The 22,458-nt window shown below is 47.7% G+C and overlaps 1 protein-coding gene across 7 annotated transcripts in view; it reads right to left on the bottom strand.

Annotated features, from left to right (window-relative positions):
- Positions 1-5,157: 5,157 nt before the first annotated feature.
- Positions 5,158-22,458, bottom strand: part of LOC133241591 (uncharacterized) — a 37,133-nt gene continuing 19,832 nt past the window's right edge. For all 7 annotated transcript variants that reach the window (XM_061407321.1, XM_061407323.1, XM_061407326.1 and 4 more), the window contains 4 exons: positions 19,732-19,893; positions 16,605-16,793; positions 14,411-14,592; positions 5,158-5,462 (listed from right to left, as the gene is read on the bottom strand). In XM_061407321.1, coding sequence (XP_061263305.1) covers positions 5,319-5,462; positions 14,411-14,592; positions 16,605-16,793; positions 19,732-19,893 — 677 coding nt within the window. In that variant the 3' untranslated portion in view covers positions 5,158-5,318. The remainder of the gene's footprint in view (positions 5,463-14,410; positions 14,593-16,604; positions 16,794-19,731; positions 19,894-22,458) is intronic.

Here is a 22,458-nt window from a genome sequence, read left to right on the forward strand (position 1 = left end):
TTGGCTCCCAAGAGATAAAGAAAGATTCAGTTGAGACTTAATTATAACAAAAAAGGGTGTGTGATTTATTATGTCATTAAACTGAAAAACTGAGGGCTGGCTGGCTTCAGGCATCAAAGGATGAAACCTCTGCCCCTACTTGCGCCCTCCACGTACATACCGTTTAGGGAAACGCCAGCTGCTTCAACAGATGACCCTTGGTCTTGGCAGCTTAACCCAACACAAGATGAGTCTGTTTATTGATCATCTGAGAGTCTCAGTGCCTCTTCTCTGAGCTGGGATTCCAGGACCCAGCCTCCCTCAACCCAGGGCTCCCAAGGTCAGCTCCAATCTAGGCAGGAGGGAGGGAGGAGGGGGTAGTGCTTACGTGTCTACACGGAAGTTGTCAGAGTCAAAGGATGAGGAAAAGCAAAATGCAGCCCAGCCACACCTTGGGACTCACTCAGCGACAAAAAGGCAGGAATTTACAGACACAGGCTGCAACGCAGATGCAGCTTGGAGATACAGCCCGTGAAAGAAGCCACATAGAGAAGGCCAGTACTGTGCACCTCCACGTTTACGAAATGAATGAGGGCGTCTCCATAGGGACAGAGAGCAGGTGAAGGGTTGCCAGGGGCCGGGGGAGAGGAGGATGCAGATCAGATCAGATCAGATCAGTTGCTCAGTCATGTCCGACTCTTTGCGACCCTGTGAATCACAGCATGCCAGGCCTCCCTCTCCATAACCAACTCCTAGAGTTCACTCAGACTCATGTCCATCGAGTCAGCGATGCCATCCAGCCATCTCATCCTCTGTCGTCCCCTTCTCCTCCTGCCCCCAATCCCTCCCAGCATCAGAGTCTTTTCCAATGAGTCAACTCTTCGCATGAGGTGGCCAAAGTACTGGAGTTTCAGCTTTAGCATCATTCCTTCCAAAGAAATCCCAGGGCTGATCTCCTTCAGAATGGACTGGTTGGATCTCCTTGCAGTCTAAGGGACTCTCAAGAGTCTTCTCCAACACCACAGTTCAAAAGCATCAATTCTTCGGCGCTCAGCCTTCTTCACAGTCCAACTCTCACATCCATACATGACCACTAGAAAAACCATAGCCTTGACTAGACGAACCTTTGTTGGCAAAGTAATGTCTCTGCTTTTCAATATGCTATCTAGGTTGGTCATAACTTTCCTTCCAAGGAGTAAGCGTCTTTTAATTTCATGGCTGCAGTCACCATCTGCAGTGATTTTGGAGCCCAGAAAAATAAAGTCTGACACTGTTTCCACTGTTTCCCCATCTATTTCCCACGAAGTGATGGGACCGGATGCCATGATCTTCGTTTTCTGAATGTTGAGCTTTAAGCCAACTTTTTCACTCTCCTCTTTCACTTTCATCAAGAGGCTTTTTAGTTCCTCTTCATTTTCTGCCATTAAGGGTGGTGTCATCTGCATATCTGAGTTATTGATATTTCTCCTGGAAATCTTGATTCCAGCTTGTGTTTCTTCCAGTCCAGCGTTTCTCATGATGTACTCTGCATATAAATTAAATAAACAGGGTGACAATATACAGCCTTGACGAACTCCTTTTCCTATTTGGAACCAGTCTGTTGTTCCATGTCCAGTTCTAACTGTTGCTTCCTTACCTGCATACACATTTCTCAAGAGGCAGATCAGGTGGTCTGGTATTCCCATCTCTTTCAGAATTTCCCACAGTTTATTGTGATGCACACAGTCAAAGGCTTTGGCATAGTCAATTAAGCAGAAATAGATGTTTTTCTGGAACTCTCTTGCTTTTTCCATGATCCAGAGGATGTTGGCAATTTGATCTCTGGTTCCTCTGCCTTTTCTAAAACCAGCTTGAACATCAGGAAGTTCACGGTTCACATATTGCTGAAACCTGGCTGGGAGAATTTTGAGCATTACTTTACTAGCATGTGAGATGAGTGCAATTGTGGGGTAGTTTGAGCATTCTTTGGCATTGCCTTTCTTTGGAATTGGAATGAAAACTGACCTTTTCCAGTCCTGTGGCCACTGCTGAGTTTTCCAAATGTGCTGGCATATTGAATGCAGCACTTTCACAGCATCATCTTTCAGGATTTGGAATAGCTCAACTGGAATTCCATCACCTCCACTAGCTTTGTTCGTAGTGATGCTTTCTAAGGCCCACTTGACTTCACATCCCAGGATGTCTGGCTCTAGGTCAGTGATCACACCATTGTGATTATCTGGGTCGTGAAGATCTTTTTGTACAGTTCTTCTGTGTATTCCTGCCATCTCTTCTTAGTATCTTCTGCTTCTGTTAGGTCCATACCATTTCTGTCCTTTATTGAGCCCATCTTTGCATGAAATGTTCCTTTGGTATCTCTGATTTTCTTGAAGAGATCCCTAGTCTTTCCCATTCTGTTGTTTTCCTCTCTTTCTTTGCATTGATCACTGAAGAAGGCTTTCTTATCTCTTCTTGCTATTCTTTGGAACTCTGCATTCAGATGTTTATATCTTTCCTTTTCTCCTTTGCTTTTCACTTCTCTTCTTTTCACAGCTATTTGTAAGGCCTCCCCAGACAGCCATTTTGCTTTTTTGCATTTCTTTTCCATGGGGATGGTCCTGATCCCTGTCTCCTGTACAATGTCACGAACGTCATTCCATAGTTCATCAGGCACTCTATCTATCAGATCTAGGCCCTTAAATCTATTTCTCACTTCCACTGTATAATCATAAGGGATAGGGATTTGATTTAGGTCATACCTGAATGGTCTAGTGGTTTTCCCTACTTTCTTCAATTTAAGTCTGAATTGGGCAATAAGGAGTTCATGGTCTGAGCCACAGTCAGCTCCTGGTCTTGTTTTTGCTGACTGTATAGAGCTTCTCCATCTTTGGCTACAAAGAATATAATCAGTCTGATTTCAGTGTTGACCATCTGGTGATGTCCATGTATAGAGTCTTCTCTTGTGTTGTTGGAAGAGGGTGTTTGTTATGACCAGTGCATTTTCTTGGCAAAACTCTATTAGTTTTTGCCCTGCTTCATTCTGTATTCCAAGGCCAAATTTGCCTGTTACTCCAGGTGTTTCTTGACTTCCTACTTTTGCATTCCAGTCCCCTATAATGAAAAGGACATCTTTTTTGGGTGTTAGTTCTAAAAGGTCTTGTAGGTCTTCATAGAACCGTTCAACTTCAGCTTCTTCAGTGTTACTGGTTGGGGCATAGACTTGGATTACTGTGATATTGAATGGTTTGCCTTGGAAATGAACAGAGATCATTCTGTCGTTTTTGAGATTGCATCCAAGTACTGCATTTCGGACTCTTTTGTTGACCATGATGGCTACTCCATTTCTTCTAAGGGATTCCTGCCCGCAGTAGTAGATATAATGGTCATCTGAGTTAAATTCACCCATTCCAGTCCATTTCAGTTCACTGATTCCTAGAATGTCGACATTCACTCTTGCCATCTCTTGTTTGACCACTTCCAATTTGCCTTGATTCATGGACCTGACATTCCAGGTTCCTATGCAGTATTGCTCTTTACAGCATCGGACCTTGCTTCTATCACCAGTCACATCCACAGCTGGGTATTGTTTTTGCTTTGGCTCCATCCCTTCATTCTTTCTGGAGTTATTTCCCCACTGATCTCCAGTAGCATATTGGGCACCTACTGACCTGGGGAGTTTCTCCTTCAGTATCCTATCATTTTGCCTTTTCATACTGTTCATGGGGTTCTCAAGGCAAGAATACTGAAGTGGTTTGCCATTCCTTTCTCCAGTGGACCACATTCTGTCAAATTTCTCCACCATGACCCGCCCGTCTTGGGTTGCCCCACGGGCATGGCTTAGTTTCATTGAGTTAGACAAGGCTGTGGTCCTAGTGTGATTAGACTGACTAGTTTTCTGTGAGTATGGTTTCAGTGTGTTTGCCCTCTGATGCCCTCTTGCAACACCTACAGTCTTAGTTGGGTTTCTCTTACCTTAGGTGTTGGGTATCTCTTCACAGCTGCTAATGGATGCAGGGGGGCTTGGGCCTCTAGGTGGGAACTACTTCCGGATGCTCGTGCTGACTTTCTTTCCTCATTCTCTGCCCCTGATCTCCAGTGCCCCTACTTGGGGTTCTTTACCTATTTAAATCCATCCCTGTCAAATGACCTTGCTCAAGTTCGTGAACCTCTCTCTCAACTTTGGCTCCTGCACCACGAAATCAGCTCAAATAAGCCAATCTCACAGACTTATTTCTTGAAAAGCAAAGTCTGTAATATCTCTCTTCAGCAATGACCAATAGCTTTCGCATGTTCTTTTTTTAAATATAGATATTTAAATTTACCATATACATACTATGTGCACAGTTTTAAAGGAATAAAAATCCTACACTCTAGAACATAAGACAATACACAGAGCAAAGACTGGCGGTACTATACAGATGGGATTAACAAACATAAGTAAGAAGTATATGATTCTTGGCTTTCCAGGTGGCACCAGTGGTAAAGAACCCACCTGCCAGCACAGGAGACAGAAGAGATGCAGGTCTTATCCCTCCCTGGAGGAAGACATGGCAACCCACCCCAGTGCTCTTGCCTAGAGAATCCCAGGGACGGGGGAGCCTGGTGAGCTGCCGTCTATGGGGTCGCACAAGAGTCGGACACGACTGAAGTGACTTAGCAGCAGCAGCAGCAGCATGTGGAATAAGTGAGGAATAAATACATGAAGGATATGCTTTCATGAACTTAACTGTGCTTTCAGGAACCAGAGCATCCATGTTGTTCCTGCCATGTTGGAGGTCAAGTTCATGTCAGGGGGCCCTCCCCAGCCCCCATAGTGGTCTGGGGCCATGTGACTTGCTCTGGACAATTAATTGTGGATAGATGTGCCGCGTGTACCTTTGCCACCAGGGAAAGTTCCTCCAGGGCACCCATATGTGCACTCACAGGGCAAGACAATGTTCCAGATGGTGTCAGCTGTCAGCCTGATTCCGGGGGTGAGGGTGAAGCAGGAGCGAGTCCCTGGGACCTTCAATGGACTTGCAGCACGGATGAGAAACAGACTTTTGTTCTGTGGCACTGAGTCTTGGGGGATGTTTGTTTCTTCAGCACAGCTTAGCCACACTGACAGATACACAGTTGCCAGAGATCCCCTCCGCTCATTACTCTGCTCTGATGCAGAGAGAGCCCTGTGAGCATTTCCCAAAATGCTGCAAGCCTTGCTCAAAGAGGCTGTCTATTCTTTATTGACCCTTTTAATCGAAGTCTGGGGGAGGAAAGGCCATGCCCACATTTGAGTTTGTTGTGAGCTCTGATCAGTTCAGTCAAGCTGAGGTTCAGCCTGGAGCTGGTGAGACAGGTGATGTGGTCCAGACAGCCACGAATCAGAGGGTCCTCCTGCCGACGACGGAGAAGCCCATCTCCCTGTATTCCTCTATGGTGACCCACATGTCCTTGAAGGTGGAGAGCGAGCACAGCATGGAGCCACCTACCCACGCGCCGTACATGGAATACGGACAGGTGGACGCCTGCACAGGGGTGGAGGAGGGTGAGGCAGGAGGGAGGGTCAGAGGGGAGAGAGGGAGAGAAACCTGGATCAAAATCCTAACAAACTGGGGTCAAAATGCCAATCCCTGAGCGAACTTCACAGGCAGTCATTGCCCCCTGGCCCCCCAGGAAGTATAGTCTATTCCAACCTTTAAAGATGCTCCGTGGCCCTCATCCCGCTGCTTGTAGCTTAAAATTATAGGATAAAAGGAATAAGAACACCAAGGACTCACAGCTGACTCTTGGATTCACTCTAAAATGCATGACACACTTGATGTGTATATTAAGACTATGCAAAAGGCACACGTTATTTTGTAGAAAAAATACAACTAAGCAAAAAAAAAAAAAAAATCCAAGCAATCAGACCACGTGAAGAAGATCTCATCCACCGCCTGAGGCATCACACCAAGACTTTCTCTGGTTTTCGCTCTGCTCTTACTTTTACGCTGACATTGGCCACCCATGTGGCAGATAGTGGTGTTTCTTATCCAAGTCACGTCACCCCTGGATTGAGCAGGTAAACGTCTCCACACCCACTTGCCAGGTGGCATCACTGAGGCTCGGAAGGACAGTTCACTTGCTCAAGGCCAGATGGCGTCATCCTCACATGTTCACTGACTTTCCTTAAGGCTCTTAGATACGTCATAGTACAACACGTTTATTCTCCTAAACAGCGAGGTGAACACTACTGCAGGGCAAAGGGATTTAGAAGGAGGCTTTCAGATACCCACGGTCCAGTTGGAAGTGGGAATGAGGGAAGATGAGTTATCAGATTCAGTCATGGGGAAGCTTGCTGACTCTATTGCCATAGAACCATGCTTGGCTTGGAAACCATCTGCTACTATTGGTTAAGACAAGAAAAACTGCTAAAATGTTAAGGGGAAAGAAAAACAAGGAGCACATTCAGGGTCAGGCATCAGGCAGAGAAAAGAGCTGGTCACAGGTGCCTGGGACCCTGTGTTCTGACTTTTTTTCCATCAATAAGCTGCCACCCTGGATGAGCCACAGGCCCCATCTATGTCCTGTGTAAACAAACAAACAAAACCAGGCAGAGGTGTCCACAAAATGAGGTCTGTTCATTCAAAAGAGAGCAAAGCCCCCAGCAGAAAAAAATGGCCAGAAGGTTGGAATAAGTGATTACAAAAATATAAAAGAAGATAAACAAGAAGGTATATAGCACAGGGAACTATATTCAATATCCTGAGATAAACCATAATGGATAGAACATTAAAAAATGAATCCATGTGTATCACTTAATCACTTTGGTGAATAGCAGAAATGAACACAACTGTTCTTCAATTTAAAAAAAGAAAAAGAGAAAACTACAGACAACTAGGAAACCTGCCAAAGACTCACCGTCATTAGTCATTAAAGAAACAAAATTAAAGCAGTTATTTTTCATCTACCCACTTGGGAAAAAGTTTTAAAAATGATGGACCCCATTGGAAGGACTGATGTTGAGGCTGAAACTCCAATACTTTGGCCACCTGATGCGAAGAGCTGACTCATTTGAAAAGACCCTGATGCTGGGAAAGATTGAGGGCAGGAAGAGAAGGGGACGACAGAGGATGAGATGTCTGGATGGCATCACCAACTCAATGGACATGAGTTTGGGTAGGCTCCGGGAGTTGGTGACGGACAGGGAGGCCTGGCGTGCTGCAGTCCATGGGGTTGCAAAGAGTCAGACATGACTGAGCAATTGAACTGAACTGAACTGAACTGATGCTGAAGGAACAGCGTCAGTGAAACACTGTCTCCCTGGCGTTGACAGGACTAGAGGCTTGCTATTCTCAGGGGCACCTTGGTCATAAGTTCCAAAAGCCTTACCAGTGCATATATTTCTGGCTCAAGAAATACCCATCTGGAAATGGATTCTAAGGGGGAAAAATTCTCCTAAAGAAATAAGAGGAAATCACGGCACACAAACATTGTTATAGCAAGATTTAGGTTGTCAGGAGAAGCTATTATTTTAAACGTTGGCCCCATGGAAACCAGCTGTTCTCTGAAGGGAGATGAGTCTGTTTTAGGGAGAGCATCCTTCTGTTCTTTAGGGGGCAATATAATGAGCTCTGTTGATGACTAAAGGTGAACCCACATCCCCTTCTCTTCCAGAGATGTCTAGATGGGAGAGAACTTGGGCAGAGACAGAGCTAAGTTTTAATAAAGTTACAGAAAAAGGGTGATGTCTTCAAGCTTCATATGGAGAAGTTTTCGGGGTGGGGGGCTGAGGGGTAACTTGAGGGCTCAGAAGAAGTGGGGATGGGAGAGTTTGGTTCAAACCTCAGTCCAGCCACAGGCTGGTAGGCAAAGCCAGTGCATGACAGAGTAAGGGGCGCTCTTTGCAATGGTGGTCAAGAAACACAGAGAGACGTACACATTTCCATTTGTTTTCCATTCTGGCTAAGCTTGCCTTCCTTTCTGGTTTAGGGTTTTCCCCAGGGGCTCAGATGGTAAAGATTCTGCCTGCAATGTAGGAGACTGGGGTTTGATCCTGGGTCGGGGAGATCCCATTCTCCAGGGAGGGAATGGAAACCCACTCTAGTATTCTTGCCTGGAGAATCCCATGGACAGAGGAGCCTGGCAGGCTACAGTCCACGGGGTGGCAAACAGTTGGACATGACTGAGTCACTAACATTTTCACTTCCTGGTTTAATGCAAGGTTTTCACAGGTAAGAATTCGGAGGGTCAAGAGGAGGAGCAGTGGAAATGTATTCTCAAGGAGAGCAGAGGACTTCAGAGTGAGAAGCCGTGAAGGGTAAGAGCTTTCTAATACTTATGTAAATGTCTTATCTCATGTGAGATGGTAGAAGGAGGCTGCAGCCTTGGGAGGTGAGGAAGCAGGTCAGTAACAATTTTCCAACATCACCTATATTTATGTAGCATCATACGAAACTGTATAAAGAAGACGGCAGCCTTAGGAAGCACAAAGGCTGGGGCACTGTTCTTTAATATAAATGTGTGCCCTGGCGGATCCTATTTTCTGATGAGGGTTCCAGTCTTAAGAAGGAAGGGATGGGATTAATTTTCCAGTATTACATGGATTTGTATAATAATAATGGAGTCCATCCTAAAGGAGACCAGTCCGGGGCATACATTGGAAGGACTGATGCTGAGGCTGAAACTCCAATACTTTGGCCACCTCATGCGAAGAGTTGACTCACTGGAAAAGCCCTTGATGCTGGGGGGGGATTCGGGGCAGGAGGAGAAGGGGACAACAGAGGAAGAGATGGCTGGGTGGCATCACCAACTCGATGCACCTGAGTTTGGGTGATCTCCGGGAGTTGGTGATGGACAGGGAGGCCTGGCGTGCTGCGATGCACGGGGTCGCAACGAGTCGGACATGACTGAGCGACTGAACTGAACTGAACTGAATGGAGTTTTACGTATAATGTATATACAAGAGGGCTGCTGACTTTGGAAGGGAGGCCTGTATTGATTATACAATACCTGATCCATTTACCTTTCCATGAAATTCCTGAGTCTTCCCTGTTGCCCCAATAGCTCTGGAGGAGGAGGCATAGAGACCACCCAGAGCAAGGAGCACTGCTGTGCTTGGGGGACAAGCCTCAGTCCTCAGTCTCTGAGGGATGAAGAAGGCCCCTATTTAACCAAGAGCACGTGGGTGGCCCCATCCCTCCAACCCCCAGCCACCCAGCCTGAGCTCATGCTGAGCTGGTTCCTTACAATTAGAGGGAGAGATAGGAAGATGCTTCTTCATGGCACAAATTGGGACTGAAACTCCAAACCCAGTGTATCAGTTCAGTTAAGTCACTCAGTCATGTCCGACTCTTTGTGACCCCAGGGACTGCAGCACTCCAGGCTTCCCTGTCCTTCACTAACTCCCGGAGCCTACCCAAACTTATGTCCGTTGAGTTGGTGATGCCAACCAACCATCTCATCCTTTGTCATCCTTCCTCCCACCTTCAATCTTTCCCAGTATTAGGGTCTTCTCAAATGAGTCATTTCTTTGCATCAGGTGGCCAACGTATTGGAGTTTCAGCTTCAACATCAGTCCTTCCAATGAATATTCAGTACTGATTTCCTTTAGGATGGAACTGGTTTGATATCCTTGCAGTCCAAGGGACTCGCAAGAGTCTTCTCCAACACCACAGTTCAAAAGCATCAATTCTTTGGCGCTCAGCTTTCTTTACAGTCCAACTCTCATATCCATACATGACTACTGGAAAACCCATAGCTTTGACTAGGTGAACCTTTGTGGGCAAAGAGATGTCTCTGCTTCTAATGTGCTTCCAACTCTCATATCCATACATGACTACTGGAAAAACCATAGCTTTGACTAGATGAACCTTTGTGGGCAAAGAGATGTCTAGGTTGGTCATAGCTTTTCTTCCAAGGAGCAAGCATCTTTTAATTTCGTGGCTGCAGTCACCATCTGCAGTAATTTTGGAGCCCCCCAAAATAAAGTCTGTCACTGTTTCCATTGTTTCCCCATGTATTTGCCATGAAGTGATGGGACCAGATGCCATGATCTTAGTTTTCTGAATGTTGAGTTTTAAGCCAACTTTTTCACTCTCCTCTTTTCACTTTCATCAAGAGGCTCTTTAGTTCTTTGCTTTCTTCCATAAGGGTGGTGTCATCTGTGTATTTGATATTATTGATATTTCTCCCTGCAATCTTGATTCCAGCTTGAGCTCCATCTAGCGTGGCATTTCACGTGATGTACTCTGCATATAAGTTAAATATAGATGACAATATACAGCCTTGACATACTCCTTTCCCGATTTTGAAGCAGTCCATTGTTTCATGTCCAGTTCTAACTGCTGCTTCTTGACCTGCATACAGATTTCTCCAGAGGCACATCAGGTGGTCTGGTATCCCCATCTCTTTAAGAACTGTGGACAGAGGTTTGTGACATTGTGCAGGGGGCAGTGATCAAGACCATCTCCAAGAAAAAGAAATGCAAAATGGTTGTCTGAAGAGGCCTTACAAATAGCTGAGAAAAGAAGAGAAGCTAAAGCCAAAGGAGAAAAGGAAAGATATACCCATTTGAATGCAAAGTTCCAAAGAATAGCAAATAGAGATCAGAAAGCCTTCCTCAATGATCAATGCAAAGAAATAGAGGAAAACACTAGAATGGGAAAAACTAGAGATCTCTTCAAGAAAATTAGAGATACTGAAAGGTTGTTGCTGAACCACGAAAGATGCCAGGATTCTTGGCCTCTGGAAGAGAATAATTCAATCCAGGGCTAGAGATGAGGCTTGATCGCTCAGCGCTTTTGTGCAATAAAATTTAATTAAAGTATAAAGGAGATAGAGAAAGCTTCTGACATAGGCATCAGAAGGGGGCAGAAAGAGTACCCCCTGCTAATCTTTAGCTGGATGTTATATAGCTACTCAGGTCAGTTCAGTTCAGTCGCTCAGTCATGTCTGACTCTTTGCGACCCCATGAATCGCAGCACGCCAGGCCTCCCTGTCCATCACCAACTCCCAGAATTCACTCAGACTCACATCCATTGAGTCGGTGATGCCATCCAGCCATCTCATCCTCTGTCGTCCCCTTCTCCTCCTGCCCCCAATTCCTCCCAGCATCAGAGTCTTTTCCAATGAGTCAACTCTTCGCATGAGGTGGCCAAAGTATTGGAGTTTCAGCTTCAGCATCATTCCTTCCAAAGAAATCCCAGGGCTGATCTCCTTTAGAATGGACTGGTTGGATCTCCTTGCAGTCCAAGGGACTCTCAAGAGTCTTCTCCAACACCACAGTTCAAAAGCATCAATTCTTCGGCACTCAGCCTTCTTCACAGTCCAACTCTCACATCCATACATGACCACAGGAAAAACCATAGCCTTGACTAGACGGACCTTTGTTGGCAAAGAAATGTCTCTGCTTTTGAATATGCTACTAGCAGTCTGCTAATTAAAGAAAGGAAATGTCTCAAAACAGAGGATGGCACTGGGCCCCTCACCCACAAGATGCATTTTGAGACCCTTGGCACCAGGTGAGTCAGCCTGGGCCATAAAATGCAATCAAAGGCAGATTTCCATACAAATACATAGTTTCACTAACATAGATTAGGAGAACAATGTGTGAGTATAACATACTGGTTTGTCAAGTCAGTTCTGAGCCTTTAGGCGGAACCTACTTGAAGACAGAGTCTGGGGTAAATGCATAAGTACATTAACATAGCTTAAGACAAACATTTCCATAAGAAAAAGGCATTGGTTAGCTCAAGGTTTGAGAGGGGTTAAGTTCAGGTGGAGCCAGGTGCCTTTCTGGCAACGCAGAATTTTAAGAGAAACCTCTTCTTAAACTTGCAGAGACAAGGCGGGGAAATGTAAACTGGTTTGTTTCCTCCTGCTGCTTAAGAGAGCGGAGAAGGCAATGGCACCCCACTCCAGTACTCTTGCCTGGAAAATCCCATGGACGGAGGAGCCTGGTGGGCTGCAGTCCATGGGGTTCCTAGGAGTTGGATACGACTGAGCGACTTCACTTTCACTTTCCACTTTCATGCATTGGAGAAGGAAATGGCAACCCACCCCAGTATTCTTGCCTGGAGAATCCCAGGGATGGGGGAGCCTGGTGGGCTGCCATCTATGGGGTTGCACAGAGTCGGACATGACTGAAGTGACTTAGCAGCAGCAGCAGCAGCTTAAGAGAGAGATTAAAAAATGTCTGACACTTGCAGCCTATTTCCTCCATTGGAGACCCCTGGCCTTCCTGCCTGTTACCCTCTCAATACCAAAGGAACATTTCATGCGAAGATGGGTACAATAAAGGACAGAAGTGGTATGGACCTAACAGAAGCAGAAAAAACCCAGTGCATAAGCATTGCTTCCAGAACTACTTTTATAAACAGGGGGGAAAAAAGAAAGAAAAGGTTGGAAAATGGAGTCAGAAAGAAGCCCACGTGAAAAAGCTACAGGCTCTGTGATTCCAACCACACGAGCTTCCAACAACTTGATTCCAGCTCCATGGTGTTCTGGAAAAGGCAAATCTATGCAGACATTAAAATCATCCGTCGTTGCTCGGGGACGGGGGAGGTGGGGAGCAGTGGGCAGCGCCCAGGGCGTTATAACATGAACTATCATGTGACAGCCACCGAGAATGTGGAATCACGTCCTCTACAGGACAGGGTGTCTGCGGGTGCACGACCTTCTACATTCCTCAGAGCCCATCAGACGCACAACACCAGGGGTGAAGCATAACGTCAACTCCAGACGTCAGCTGACAACAGTTGGTTCATCGGCTGTAACCAATGCACCAGAAGAAAACAACGGGTAGGCTCACGGGGCGACTGGGTGCACAGGGAGGAATAAGTGGGAACTCACTTTCTCTTCGGTTTTCCTGTAAACCTAAGACTGCTCTTAAAAAATAAAGGCTGTGAATTTGAAAGTAAACAAGTAAAATTTACATGGTGGTGAGAGCATGGCAGGAAGCCCCCTGGCAGGGGTGGAGGGTCAGGCAGGGGAGGGTCCCTGGCTTACTAAAGCCCGAGGTGCATGGAAGCCGGCCTGCTTTTTGCAGACCTGGACCCGGGAAGTGGGGGTAGGGGCGGGGGAAGTGGGGCGAGCCTTTGCGTCAACCTCTCTCTGCACCGTCAGCTTCCTCTCCTTGCAGATCAGTTAGGTAGCTCTCCTGTCTTAAAACCACCGCCACCACAACCGCAAAACTCCCGATCTTTCGTCCCAGCTGTTGCCCGGCTTTTCTGTGCTTCTTTGCAGCAAAAGTCCTTCAAGTCCCCTCCAGACATCGGCTTTAAAGGCCCTCCAGGTGGTCTGTCTCACCGGACAAAAGATGCTGAATCCCAGGCCCCCAGGGGCTGGTCGTCAGCTTGCCCCACCTGCCAACGTGGCAGGAGTTCTAGTCCGGCTTTCTGCTACCAGCAGGGCTGCCCACTCTCGTCCTTTCCTGCCTGCACTCTGGAGCTCCGGTTCCTGGGGGCACCCCTGTTCCTCCAGCCTCTCCCGACGGACCGAGGGGGCTGCACCCCTGCCCCTGGTCTCTAGGTACCCCGCCTCTGATGAAGTCTCCAGTGTGGAGCTGGAGCCCAGCCTCCTCCCACCTCTGAGCTCAATCCCTCCTGAATTCTGCTCCCCGACAGAGAGGAGAGATCCCAAGTGGATGCGTCCAAAGCGCCACTTCAGACTTCCCCTGACTACCCCTCTGGTGACCTCGACCATCTCTGCCACAGTGTCTCCATCTCCCCAGTGTTCAGGCTAGAACTTCAGGACCCGCCCAGGGTTCCTCTGTCTCACCACTACTTCACGTCTCCCCCAAAATCTTACTGCCTTTGCCTTGAGTGTGAGCTCAAAATCTGGCCACCTCCCCACACCCTCCGTGCTGCTGACCCCGAGCCACCAGCATGCCTCACCTGGACCCCAGCATCACCTCCCAGCTGCAGCCACATAGCCCACTCCCCGCGCAGCAGCCTGGCCCCTCCAGAGCCTGGCCTGATGTTGTCACGGCCCTACCCAAAGCTCCTGCTGGTTTCCAGTCTCCCTCACGGTAAAGTCTCGCGTGGCTTCTCTGACCCTGTTTACCCCGCTCCCTCTCTCAGCCCAGCCAACCTTTCTCAGCATTTCCTTAAGAAACCAGCCTCTGGGCCGCTGTGTGGGCTGTTCCCTGGGCCTGAATGCTCTTCCCCACATATCCAGCTGCTCCCCTCTCCTCCTTCAAGTATTCACTCAACACGGCCTTTCCAGGAGTGCCCCTGCCCTGACCTCTCTCCCCTTCTTCCTTTCTGTCTCCCCACCCTGAGCCTCATAGCCCTTCCCAGCATATCACCTCCGTACATATGATCTATATTTCTTAGTCCTCATCACTGCCCCCACACACTAGAATGTAAGCTCCCGGAGTTTCGTCGCTTTCTGTTAACTGAGGCTTCTGCAAGCGCCTGGCACCTCAGAGGCATTCCAGGAACATCTGTGGAATAAATCGCTGAGCCCCAGAGGGTGGGTGTAGGAAGCCTACCTTCACATTAATCTTCGGGGAGACCAGGGTGGATGTTTCTTTCTGCAGCCGGGACCTCAAGCCAGAGCAGGTGCCCGTACCTCCCGACAGGATGATGTGGCCAAAAAGGATCTTCCAGAAGGCGGGGTTGCAGGAGCTGATGCACTCGAAGGCCTTAATGTGAATGCCCAGATTGTTCCGCTCTGCCAGGACGGACGGAACAAGGAAGAGACTTAGGGGATGGCTGCACCCCTGGGCTCCTCCCTTCCCCGGCAGGGACCAGGGACACAGGGGCCCCCGAGTCTCAGGCAGCTCGAGTGCAGTGGACAAACAGCACCGCTGACCGCGAGGCCCTTACGGGTTCAACACAGCAAAGTACATGAAAGCCCAGCGCAGCCGTGGGGCCCACCACTCACGACTGGAGAAGTACACGTCAATTCTCCTCGCTCACCTGGAAGACCTTGCATTGAAATGTCACCGACAGTTATTAATTTTTAATTTTTAAAAATTCTTTAGATTCATTTCTATTGGGTATGGTTTCTCTACGACGGTGTTTGTCCGTCTCTGCCGTTCAGCAAAGTGAATCCGCTATGCGCACACACACGTCTCCTCTTTGTTGGATTTCCGTTCCATGTAGGTCACCGAGGAGCACGGAGTTCTCTGAGCTGTACGCAGGCTCCCACGCGTCGTCTGCTTTACACGCGCGTCAGCAGCGTGTAAACGTCAGTCCCAGTCTCCCAGCCCACGCCGCCCCCTTGGTGTCCGTGTTTGCTCTGTTTGTCTGTGAGTTACCCGTTTTCAGTGCGTCGGCATTGATCGCCTTACGAAAGGACTTCTGTAGCTGCAGGCTCTTGCTCCGGTGGCCTTGCAGAGTTATCCTGGTCCTTCCTCTCTGGACTCAGCCCTCGCCTATATGGCCTCTGATGCAATGAGACCAGACCTAAAGGATGTGTGCGCTGTGGTCCCGTCTGTCTGAGAGTGTGAGGTGCTGGGAGGGATGGCGGGTGCCTATTACTGTGGCCTCAGCTGTGACGGTACCGACGTGTGACCCTGGGATAAGGACCGAAAAGTCGAATTCACAGGAGCCGTGTAGACGTGTGCACCAGCAGCTACCGTCAAAGTCACAGTTGTGCCCGCAAAGCTGCAGTCTACCTAGACTCGGAAGAGAACTTTCATACTGCAGGTGAAACTTCATCCAACGGCTTCTTCATTTCCCCTTAATATCTGGAGGCATGTGCCATGTTTTAAACCTTTACCCCCTACACAACCCATCAGAGAACACAGAACCCGGCTCACCTGTACTAGATAAAAACGCTGGGTCCTTGCTAGGTACTAATTCTGGGGAGGTTTACTTCTCTGTTATTCCGCTTTGTCCCTTATGAATGTAACCAGTTATCTTTAAGTTTTGATTTCAGGCAAGAGCTGGCTTTCCTTGACTACTTTGCAGACTTCATTTTCCCAATCAAAGGGAATTTTATAACTCATCACTTTTTTTTCCTGTTCTCCCATGTCTGCCAGAGAGCTTTGTCAGCTCAACCTTCATTTAAAATCTCTAGATCAGCCAGATTTTTAAAGTTTCCTTCAAATTCCATGGGTTTTGCTTCTTTGCTTTGTCTCAAATCTATATTCTAAAGTATTTTGTAAGTAAGTAGAGTATAAATAATAAATAATGAAAAAGGCTTGCTGTCCAGGGCAGTATCTCATCACATCTGATGGACGAGCTAACACTTTCTAGTAGGTCTCTTCATCTGTAAGATGAAATAATGTGAGATCTGGGGAAGGCTGAAATGGTCAGCAACATGACGGTATGTTGTTAATTGCTGTTTAGTTGCTAAGTCATGTCCAACTCTTTTGTGACCCCCATGGACTGTAGCCCACCAGGCTCCCCTGTTCATGGAATTTCCCAGGCAAGAATACCGGAGTGGGTTGCCATTTCCTTCTCCAGGGGATCGTCCCGACCCAGGGATCGAACCCCGGTCCCCTGTATTGGCAAGTGGATTCTTTACCTGCTGAGCCACCAAGGAAGTCCTGGAGACTTTCCTAAATAGTGGTAAACTGTGTTTTGGTGCTTAACAAGTGACGGTTGATATCAGGGGACCTTTTGAAATGAGGTGTCAGCTTGCTATTATTTGCTACTCAAAATAGAATGCCCTCTTGGCAACCCATCTCCTGCCTTGCGACGTGCTCATCTGTCTGTCCCCCTCCACGGACTCACCTATGAGGTCTGGCTGGAAAAGCGCTTCGGGGCAGAAAAACCTCTCCCTCCCAAGGTCTATCTCCTGGCCGTCAGGCAGCTGACACTTTTGCGGGTAGGAGGGAGAGTTGGCTTCTGCCTTCTCTTTTTCAAAGTCCAAAGCCACAAAACAATTTTTCTCTTTCAGGTCCCGTGCACACTCCCGGTCAGCTGTGGAAGAAACAAAAAGGGTCTGGCTGTGAGTTGAGTTCACGAAAGGATTTGTTTCTCCAGGAGCCTCCTTCTAAAGCTTCAGCTCCTTGCAGGTGTGGGGACCAGACAGAACTGTTAGGGGAAGCACACCGATTGAAAACGCCCACCCTGGCCAGGCTACCAGGCCTGGTTACCACAGTAACCATTTGCATGAGCTGTTTTACGACAGGAGGTCCTGGTAAGGAACAGGGAACTAATAAGCCTCCATCAACCAGAAGAGTTCAGGAAAGGTCAAAAGGAGACACCACCTGTCCGACCACCTCCCAGAATCCTTCTCTCTGGCATCCATCTCGGCTTAACAAGGTGTGCACCACCAGGAAAGACTCAGAGTCAGAATGATTGGCTAAGGACAACCCGGAAACTAATCCCATCACCATAAAACCCGAGACTGCAAGTCATGCGGCAAAGCTGTTCTCCTGGGTTCCCTTACCCTACTGCTCTCCACCGGGCGCCCTTTCCCAATAAAATCTCTTGCTTTGTCAGCAGATGTGTCTCCTCGGACGATTCATTTCCGAGTGTTAGACAAGAGCCCAGTTTCGGGCCCTGGAAGGGGTCCGCTTTCCTGCAACAGAACCATTGCAGAGGCAATTTCTATTTTCATCTCATATTCTAGTACCCGACTTCACATAGCTCAGTGTAAAGATTTTTCCTGCAATGCAGGAGACTCAGGTTCTATCCCTAGGTTGGGAAGATTCTTTGGAGAAGGGAATGGCCACCCACTCCAGTATTCTTTCCTGGGAAATCCCATGGACAGAGGAGCCTTGTGGGCTACAGTGCATGCGGTCTCAAAGAAATGGACACGACTTAGTGACTAGACAACAACACTCGAGTGCCTGCTGATCTGTAACGTGTGTTGGGGCCGGGTCTGTGCTTAAGAAGGGTGGACTGGGGATGTTCCGAACTAAAATGCAAATGTTTGAGAAGTGTCTTCATTTTATATGCTCTGTGCTTGGGGGGCTGGATAATCAAGTTCAATTTTATTATCTATTAATCTGGGAGGTGATGGTGCTCGTATCCCTACCTGCTACAAATATTGCCTCCGAACAGTTCACAACTGCCCCCTCCTCTGGAGAACTGCCCAAGACAACGGAAGCCCCCTATTCCAGAAACATCCCACCTTCTGGACTGCTGACAACAGGTTTCAGACTCAGCTACATCTCCTGGTGTTAGACTTCTATTTTTCATCCACCATCGCTTTTGAGATTGGGCCAGAGGGCTCTCCCTGCGCCTGCTCACCTGGAAATCCTGCTGGTCCTTCAGCCCATGGACATCTGACCTCTACCTTGTCACTTTGCCTAAACCAGGATGATGAATCCGTCACTTGGCAATGGCGGAAGTGGGAGAAGTGAGAGTTGAAAGCAGACTTTTTCTTGACTTCTTTCCCTCCAACAACTAATGCTGTTGGTCACACCCTTCTCTTTCCTTGCCTCCGGGGTAACACCTTATAGTTTCCCCTTCTTTGCCTGGTTTGGGCTTTGGTGAGACAAGTATAGGTTCAAATTACCTCTTCCACCTCTGTCATTTACCAAGTGCCAAGCTTCCCTGATAGCTCAGTTGGTAAAGAATCTGCCCACAATGAAGGAGACCCTAGTTTGATTCCTAGATTGGGAAGATCCTCTGGAGAAGGGGTAGATTACCCACTCCAGTATTCTTGGGCTTCCCTTGTAGCTCAGCTAGTAAATAATCCACCTGCAATCCAGGAGACCTGGGTTTGATCACTGGGTTTGGAAGACCCCTGGGGGAAGGTCTTCCCCCGGAATACTCCAGTATTCATGGCCAGAATGCCATGGGCTGTATAGTCCATGAGGTCGCAAAGAGTTAGACACGACTGAGCAACTTTCACTTCACTTTCAAGCTCATTATCCTCTTAACCTTCCCTCTCCTTGTCTTCAAGAGTGGGACTGATCATCCCTCACAGCATCGCTGTAAGGATGAGATGAAATAATGCATATGTGACTTTGCTAAGTCTGAGGTGTCAGTAACAGGTATGAGACTATCCCAGCCGATCCTTACCACTGCCCCGTGCTTTCCTCTAATTGACCCACTGTTCTTCTGGGTTCCATACTTTACACGGTTTGGACATAGACCTCTGGCCTGAGAAGACCAGAAACCGCAAGGTGGGTTAGAGGCTTGTTGGGAACGGGTGTCAGGTAGGGTCTACAGGCTGGGACTTAGTCCAGGAAGTGGATGAAGAGTGGACAGGCACCTCCCTGTCCGGAGTCCTTGGGTTCCCTTCCCAGCAGTTATACCTACGAGTCATGGGAAGTTGAGTCATCTAACTTTCCTAAACCTATTCCTCTTGCAGTGGAGGTAACTGTTTCTACTCAGGGTATTGAAGCATAAAGCAGTGAGAGAATGTATGCAGACTGTTTCCTTAGCCTGGTGCCTTTCACAGGGTAAAGTGAAAGTGAAGTTGCTCAGTCGTGTCCGACTCTTCGCAACCCCATGGACTGCAGCCCACCAGGCTCCTCCGTCCATGGGATTTTCCAGGCAAGAGTACTGGAGTGGGGTGCCATTGCCTTCTCCAGTAGGGAGTAAGTACCCTCTTACACAGGGTAAGTGCTCTGTAAAGCTTAGCTCATCAGCGTCAGCGTCACCATCCCCTCACCACCATCACCATCGCCTTCACCACCACCATCATCATGACCACCACCGTCATCTCCATCACACCCACATGACCGCCTCCATCACCATCGTATCCTCATCTCCACCATCATCCTTGTTGCCATCATCAACACACTAAATGTCCCTAAACACAGATGGCATTGCCTTTTAGAGCTAGAATGATGAGAAAGTAGCCTTTGCTTTACAAATTGAGGGCTGTGGGTGCAGGAAGCTAAGGAGGCCATTATGGCCCGAAGACTGGTCCACCTGGCTGAGAGGAGCAACGTCCCACCTGTGCTCACAAATGAGTGCCCGCTTTCTGACAGCAGATGCAGGAAGTACAAGGTTAGGTCTTGGCCTGCGATGTCCATGTGGAAGGTCGACTGATGCAAAGGGCAGCCGTCAATGATGGGCACAAAGTATGTCATTCCTTCTCCAGATTCGATTGTCATTCCTGGGTGAGAAAACACACGGGCATCATGTCAGGTCCAGGGCATTGCTTATCAGTTGTCAAGTCTGCTTGAAGACACGGCAGAGGAGCAGATAACCGGATGGGAAAACAAGGGATCTGAGGAGAAAACTTTCTTTCCCTGCAGGAGAGTGTGCTAGGATGGTGCCGATCTGGGTCAGACCAATGGCTGAATGTGCTGGAGAGGAAGTCTGCAGGTTTTCTAATTAAATCAGACGTTCAGGTGTTAGTCTTTTCATAACTGTTCACGGGGTTTGCCATTCCCTTCTGCAGTGGACCATCTCAAGGCTGTATATTGTCTCCCGGCTTAATTAACTTATTGCAGAGTACATCATGTGAAACGCCCGGTTAGATAAATCACAAGCTGGAATCAAGAATGCTGGGAGAAATACCAACAACCTCAGATATGCAGATGATACCATTCTAAAGACAGAAAGCAAAGTAGAACTAAAAAGCCCCTTGAGGAGGGTCAAAGAGGAAAAAAACTGGCTTAAAACTCAACATTCGAAACACGACGATCATGGCGTCTGATTCTATCACTTCATGACAAACAGATGGGGGAAAAGTGGAAACAGCGACAGATTTAATTTTCTTGGGCTCCAAAATCATTGTGGATGGTGACTGCAGCCATGAAATTAAAAGACGCTTGCTCTTTGGAAGAAAAACTATGACAGACTTAGACAGTGTATTGAAAAGCAGAAACATCACTTTGCTGGCAAAGGTCTGTACAGTCAAAGCTGTGGTTTTTCCAGTAGTCATGTATGGATGTGAGAGCTGGACCATAAAGAAGGCTGAGCACCTAAGAATTGATGCTTTTGAATTGTGGTGTTGGAGAAGTCTTGGCAGTCCCTTGGGCTGCAGGAAGATCAAACCAGTCAGTCCTAAAGGAAATAAGTCCTGAATATTCATTAGAAGGACTGATGCTGAAGCTGAAGTTCCAATACTTTGGCCACCTGATCATAAGAGCCAACTCACTGGAAAAGACTCTGATGCTGCTAAAGAGTGAGGAGAAGAAAAGAGAAGGGGAGGACAGAGGATGAGATGGTTGGATGGCATCACCAACTCAATGGACATAAGTTTGAGCAAACTATGGAAGACAGTGAAGGACAGGGAATCCTGGCATGCTGTAGTGCACAGGGTCCCGAAGAGTACGACATGACTTAGCAACTGAACGACGGCAAGGGCGTGGCACCAGCATGTTCTTATTTTAAGACTTCATAAGCTAGGAAAAGGCAACCCACTCCAGTGTTCTTCCCTGAAGAGTTCCGTGGACAGAGGAGCCTGGCGGGCTACAGTCCACAGGGTCACAAAGAGTCAGACATGACTGAGTGACTCACCCTTTCAGAGCTACAGTAATCAAGAGAATGTAGTATTATCCTACAGCTACACAAACAGATCTGGAGGAGGAATGGCAGCCCGCTCCAGTATTCTTGCCTGGGAAACCCAATGGACAGAGGAGCCTGGCGGGCTACAGTCCAAGGGGTCGCAGACAGTCAGACACGACCGAAGTGACTTAGCACACACGAATAGACTGATGAAGTAGGACAGAGAACACAGAAACAGACCCCCACACACAGACAGCTGGTTCTCAAAAAATGGGCAAAGGCAATCCAGTGAAGAAAGCATGGTCTTTAAACAAATACTGTGGAGAAGATGAGACCTCCACATACACACAAAACCTCACTCATACTTCATACCATATACAAAATTTATTTGAAATGGATCTAAATGGAAAACTAAATGACAAAGTCTCTAGAAGAAAACAGCAGAAAACTTTTTGGGCTCAGTGTGTATTTCTTAGATATGACACTGAAAATAAGATCCACAGAAACTAAATTGATAAATTGATCTTCATTGAAGTTAAAAGCTTCTGCTCTTCAAAATACACATTGAAGAGGGTGAAAAGTCATAAACTGGGAATCAGATCAGATCAGATCAGATCAGTCGCTCAGTCGTGTCCGACTCTTTGTGACCCCATGAATCGCAGCACGCCAGGCCTCCCTGTCCATCACCAACTCCCGGAGTTCACTCAGACTCACGTCCATCGAGTCAGTGATGCCATCCAGCCATCTCATCCTCTGTCGTCCCCTTCTCCTCCTGCCCCCAATCCCTCCCAGCATCGGAGTCTTTTCCAATGAGTCAACTCTTGTTGCAAAACTTCTGTCTGATAAAAGACTTGTACCCAGAATACAAAAAGAATTCATAAAGCTCAAAGATAAACAACTCAATAAAAAATTGGGCAAAATTGAACAGTTTGAAGTAGATCTACGGATGGTAAATAAACACATGAAAAATGCTCAATCTGATTGGTCTTCAGGGAAATGCCGGTTAAAACCACAATGAGATACCGCTGCACACCTGTTCAAAAGCAGAAATGACAGATTGACCCCATCAAGGGCCCTGGAGGAACCAGGCGCCTCACAACAGCTATGTGGGACCACACAGAATGGCCCGCGGAACACCACGCTGCAACTAGCCCGGCCGAGTTTTTAAAAAGTTAAACGTCCACCTACCATATAGCACAGTCACCTCCCTTCCAGGTATTTGCCC

This window comes from Bos javanicus, chromosome 29 (genome assembly GCF_032452875.1).
Source record: "Bos javanicus breed banteng chromosome 29, ARS-OSU_banteng_1.0, whole genome shotgun sequence".
Taxonomy (NCBI): Eukaryota; Metazoa; Chordata; class Mammalia; order Artiodactyla; family Bovidae; genus Bos; species Bos javanicus.